The sequence below is a fragment of the Sinocyclocheilus rhinocerous genome, unplaced genomic scaffold (genome assembly GCF_001515625.1).
Source record: "Sinocyclocheilus rhinocerous isolate Xijiao unplaced genomic scaffold, SAMN03320098_v1.1 scaffold134, whole genome shotgun sequence".
Taxonomy (NCBI): domain Eukaryota; kingdom Metazoa; phylum Chordata; class Actinopteri; order Cypriniformes; family Cyprinidae; genus Sinocyclocheilus; species Sinocyclocheilus rhinocerous.
The window spans coordinates 970,533-976,807 of record NW_015631070.1 but is presented as its reverse complement, the minus strand read 5'-3'; the positions used below and the strand labels follow the sequence as shown (position 1 = coordinate 976,807).

Below are 6,275 nucleotides of genomic sequence, written 5' to 3'. Positions count from 1 at the left end.
TATATATATATATAAACTAAATACTAAACACTATATTAACTAAATACAAAATACTGAAATAGCTTAAACTACATAAAAATGAACTATGTTAGACATAAACACTCAACTATGAGAGGCAATGAAAGACTAAACACCTCCATGAGATGCTCCGCATTTGGTTTTATGCTGTTCTTACAATCCAGCATCATATTTCCTCTTCCTATCTGATTTCTCTATGCCATAATTAGAGCATCAAGTTTAACCACTAAGCCAGAACTGATATAATATTCCAACCCCTGATTACAAACTCCCCATGAAAGCCAAATGACAGCATATCAAAGCAATTACTCTTGATATTAAAATATTTTGAATTAGGTTTTAATGTTTATATATATTTTATATGTATATTTTTTATATCATGTTATCATTTTAGTATTAGTTACAGTTTTAGAAATTTAATTTTGTGTATGTATGTAAATATTTATTTATATGTTTATATATTTATTTAAGTCTATTTAGTTTTTGTTAAGGTTTAGGTAGCAGTTTATTTAGCTTTAGTTATTTTAGTTAATTAAACAAAAATAAGAAATGCCGCCTTGGAAACTAGCTTAAAATTGTTTAAAATTAAGTTTTAGTGTAAAAAAAAAAAGTGTGTTTGTGTAATATGGATGTATGTGTCTGTAACATATGCTTTATTTTATTTTATATGTTATACTTTATTTTATATTTTATTTTATTTTATTTTATTTTATGCTAATATACCCTTGATTGATTGATAATGGAGCATTTTAACATGTTGATGCTAGTGTTTCCCTAGTTATAGTGGTGTGTTCATGTCTCTTTAGTACTCTGAGACATTGTGTTCTGCTGAGTCCCACATGGTGGGATTGCCAGAGCGTTCAGAGACTTTCACAGAAGCACACAGATGCTTGACACACACGCTGGCTTTAATGTGGATCAGACGGTATCATCCTCTCGGCAGTGTGTGTGTGTGTGTGCTCTCCACTCATGTTTATCTGCCAACATAATGACACACTGTAAACCGCACGACTGACACTGAGAGTGCTGACCTCAGGCCTGTTATCGTGTCTTATGACCTCTAGAGCAAATGCAGCCTACTGACACACTGAGACATGATGATCATGATGAGAGACAGAGAAACCATGAATGAAGCTGTGCGGCTCATTCTCAGAAAACTGTGCATTAAAATTTCCCTCAGGACCAAAGGACTGCCATAAACAGAGAGAGATACAGGGTTGAAGGTCAGTGCAAAAAGAGATTTATCTAGCAAATATCATTGCATCACACCACATTATTTATTAGTTCATATTGCTGTACTTTGCTCCAAGCACAATCTTTTTTTCTGTAAAAAATAACATGATTTTGATAATGATTTTTCTCTAACAAAGTTGAATTATTGAGCTTAGCAAGAGTCAGGAAAAGTGTTCAAATAATAAAATGCTGATAAAGAGTAAGTATGAAATTATATTTTAATATAATTTGATTAATATGAAATCATAAAATAACTAATAATAAAGAGGGAAAAGTCACAGCATAACAGAGTTTTTAAACAGTTTTATATAAAACCTTTTAGACAGAAAATAGATAGTGAAAGCATGACATTTTAATAAAAAAGCAATACAAAGAAAATGCATGATTTAAATGTAAATAAATTATGCCATATAATTATGATAGGGTAAAACCACTGTTATTATAGTTGATGATAGTTGATTAACTATAATAATAATAATAATATTATATAAAGACTAAACACCTCCATGAGATGCTCCGCATTTGGTTTTATGCTGTTCTTACAATCCAGCATCATATTTCCTCTTCCTATCTGATTTCTCTATGCCATAATTAGAGCATCAAGTTTAACCACTAAGCCAGAACTGATATAATATTCCAACCCCTGATTACAAACTCCCCATGAAAGCCAAATGACAGCATATCAAAGCAATTACTCTTGACAGCTGCGAATCTATATGAAACTGAGACCTTAAAGGACAAAAAGGGTATCGGGCTCAATTCAGTTCTGCACAAACATGCAGACTGGGATTATGAATTGGCATTACAGACATGTAACAGAATGATTTGTTCTTCAATGTTTCATAGTAGGGAATCTCACAAACGACAAAAACAGATATAGCAACTGCAAAATTGAGCATAGTTAGGATAGGAAAATATATAGACATCAATTCTTAAGGCAAGACACTACATGAAAACATTGTTTGTTCATGCACTGCTCAATTTTAAGAATTTAGAAGACTTTTTTTTGTTTCCATAACCTGACTTCTTTCAGACTAGTGCAAAGAACACACCCAAAATACACATTTAAGTATTTCATTTATTAACCTTTATCTATTTGCCTCTCTCGATTTCAATTAAAATACATAATTTAAAGGGGTCATATGATGCAATTTCAAATTTTCCTTTCTCTTTGGAGTGATACAAGCTGTTCGTGCATAGATAAAATCCCTAAAGTTGCAAAGACTAAAGTCTCAAACCCAAAGAGATATTCTTTATAAAAGCTAAGACTTGTCCACGCCCTCCTAAAACGTGTTTAAAACGCCCCCATATGTCTACGTCACTGTGTGGGAAGATTTGCTTAACACCGCCCAAACACACGCAAAGAAATAAGGCGTAACTTTAATTCTCGCTGTAGTATTGTTGTTGACGCCGCGGCCATGTCGTGGAGACGCTGTGTGTTTCGTTGTGAAAGTGAAACTACTTTGTTTGGCCTTCCAAAAGAGGACGATATCCGCTTCATCATGCCTAGAGCTGATCCGTGCTGGTCACTGAGGAAATACATCAACTTCGCGCTGGGATCACCGGATCGGCTTTCACCGTGGACGAAGCGGAGTCCAGCCCGGGGTCGTCACATGTGGTTGCCACAAGCCCGCCGGCCGCTCCTTCGTCGAATCAGCCGGACGCTCCGTTCTCAAGCCCGCTGGCCGTTCCTCGCTCAAGCCTGCCGGCCGCTGCTCACTCAAGCCCGCCGTGTGTGACGCTGTGTTTCGTTGTGAAAGCGAAACTACTTTGTTTGGGCTTCCGAAAGAGGACACAACTAGAAATCAGTTGTTAAGTTGTATTTACAACACTGTTCCAGAACAGTTCAACCCAAATATTCAGATGTGTGCATCAGCTGTGTGGGTGTAATCAGTGCAATGGATGATGGGAACTGTAGTCCGGGGTGACATGTAACAGTCTGTGTAGTGTGAGAGTCAATGTAATGGTAGAATGACCTCTAGTGGCAATTGGCCGGAAGGCCACGGACCGGATTCGTGACAATAATGTTCTTTTTAGCAACGTCATATGACCCCTTTAAAAGATTTTTTTTTCTCCACTTCAGCAGCATTTACACCAAACTTTAAAGATTTATTCATATCTATATTCTGAATGATTTTACTTGTGTGTTTGTTCATTCCTCATTCGCTTAAGCTAATTATTGCACTTTGTCTATTTGCATCTGTCTGTTAAAGCAAAGCCATATACGTAGTAAGGTTTCACAAAATAAAACAGAGCAAATAAAGTGTAATGATATTAATAAAAACAGTATTCTTCCACCAAACATTGTAGCTCCTCAGAATCAGTTGTGGTTGCAACAAAGTGGTTGCCAAGCAACTCGCATACATAAACAAAGTTGTATGTTTGCAGAGTAAATTACAACAGCTTCGAACGTGGCTCAGCCAATCAGAATCAAGGAACGGAACTATCCGTATATATGGATAGTTCCGGTCCTTGAACCATACATCATTGGAACTTTTATTTTTCGGCTTTCAGATTATGCAAAATCACAATTTCAAAAAATGACTCTTATGACTGGTTTTGTGGTTTTCTGTCAGTTTTTTTTTTTTTACACCATGTTTGCCTGTTATTTGGTTAGAATGTGCACTTCTATGGGCCAAATTACTATGGTCAGGCTGCACTAAATGTCAATGTTCCTGCATATGCATATGTCGGTGGTGGCGCTCACCTCCCAGCGTGGCTGAGATCAAGATGTGCGTCCCATATTTCTTGATGATGGTGTCGATGAACTGTTGCGTGGACGGCCGTCGTCCGAGCATCCGCATGCTGCGCTGAAACTCCGGCATCAAGGACAGAGGATTCCGGATCAGATCCCGCCTATCGATGGCCGTGTTCCTCACCTTCCAACGTGCAAACTCCCTACAGAGCAGAGCAGACCATGAGGGATGGTTATTTATTCTTGCATATGCACATGCATTTCAACAGTGCTTTCAAACACATTTACACTAACCACAAAAGTTCATTTAAACAGCAGTCATAGTGGGGTTTTTTTCTCTTGCCGGTAAACACACACTATCGCATACAGACATTGCTTTCTCTAGAGGAGGTAACCATAGCAACAGAGGCTGTTCGAGTACTTTTTATTAGCATCATTATTGGACGGAACATTGACAAAACATAAATACTGTCATTATCAGTTTATTACCATATCACAAATATATAATTACAGAACATTAGTGTTTTATAATACAATAATATTTAATTTAATTGATGCTTGGCTTATTGTGCTAAGATGTGCATGATCACCTCAGCAGATTCACTAAAATTCTCTATAGAAACACCTTGGAAACGTTTTACTTGAAGCCTTTATACTGTATATAATGCATTATAAAATACATTATATTATGCCTTTTAATGCATCGTATAATGCATTGCATGATCTCATGAATAAGGAGAAATGATAAAAAAGAAAGAAAAAAACAAACGATCATGCATTTTAACTTTGGTTACAATTATTTATGAAATTATATAATGCATTACAATGTACAGAATGAATATCTACACAATAATAAGTTATTAGCACTTTACTTGAAACCTTTAAAACCTTGAATAACAAGAGGGTTGGTAAATAAAAATGTTTGCTTTTTGAGTGAACTATTGTTTTAATGTAATTCAGTTTTGTCATGTAATCAGTCAAGACAAAACAAAACAAAAAAAAGTTTATTTTGTGCCATCAGAATTGGATTTCATCTCATATAATCATGTGGCAATCACTTCTGTCCAGTGTGATAGAGGGAAAAACAAAAGCAAAAACATTTTGATATTGAATTCAAATCAAGGCTTTCACAATGTTATCTAATCAGCACGACTGCCAGCTGCGGATCTCGGCTGCTGTCATCGTAACGAAGCCGTGAGCATCAGTCCTGATTTGCCATTGGCTAGATTTTGGTCTCACTAATCTCGCAATTGGTTCGATTAGCATCTCATTTGGCAGCGAATCACATGCATCTAGTTCCTGTAATGAAGTGAAAATTGAAAATCCTTGAGACATGAAATGCATTCACCGAACGATTTGATAATCAGATGAAATACGCTTCAATTAGGAGGAGCCTCAACAGTTGAAACTACTTTTAAAGAAGCATCTATTTTCATAAATGCTGAGTTCAGAGTTGGACACTGGAAATGTCCATTCAGCACCTGTCTAAAGTCTTAAACGTGTTAACATTGGAAAAGTGCCACAGCAGCAGTCACTGCTGAACATCTGCTAACACCTGCCACTCTGTTTGAAGGAGCCTGGACGTTCAGATCAGGAGCTGGAGGAATCTTCTGTCAGGAGATCGCCCTGACATTCACAATTGCTTCATAGATTGTTGTGCAATGTCCACATTCACTGTGGTGTTTTAGGTAAATGCAAGACAGGGTCCCACTTAATATTAGGTGACCTTAATATGCACTTACTATGTACTTTCATAAAAAATTAAGTAAAATTTACTTTTATGTTTATATTGGGTTTATTTCATTTTGATGGCTCTTTAACACATGCTGTTGACTATAAGTAATGTTGCACCTACAAATCTACTAACTCTCATTAGAGTGTTAGTAGAGTATTAGCAGAGTGGTTGGGTTAGGTTTACAATAATTTGACATGTACATGCAAAGTTACTTATAGTCAGTAGTATGTCTGTTGGGAGACCATCACAATAAAGATTTAGCAGATATTAAGCAGACAGTCTACTAAGGGTGCTTTCACACCTGTAGATCGATTGCTTTGTTCCGAAACGGGGATTCAAATTATTACAATGTTGCTTTTTATTCTTGGTGCGGCTCGCTTTCACACTGCAATGTTTCTAAACGGACCAAATTTGTTAATACAAGTCACGCGCGAGTAAACTGTTCTCTCATTGATCGAAGTTCCACGGTTTATTTTCCGGGATTCTGCTTAGCTGTCACAGCTGTCATCCGTCAGGATGGAACGACAACAGTTTTGCGGGCTTATTGTTGTTGGGGTTTTTTTGTTTCTTTTGTAGCTGTCGTTATAATAATTT

The 6,275-nt window shown here is 36.4% G+C and overlaps 1 protein-coding gene across 1 annotated transcript in view; it reads right to left on the bottom strand.

The window, feature by feature from the left end:
* The window catches only part of brinp1 (bone morphogenetic protein/retinoic acid inducible neural-specific 1), a 187,018-nt gene that overhangs the window by 97,279 nt on the left and 83,464 nt on the right, over positions 1-6,275 (bottom strand). Inside the window, exon 3 of the mRNA XM_016554261.1 lies at positions 3,959-4,149. Coding sequence (XP_016409747.1) covers positions 3,959-4,149 — 191 coding nt within the window. The remainder of the gene's footprint in view (positions 1-3,958; positions 4,150-6,275) is intronic.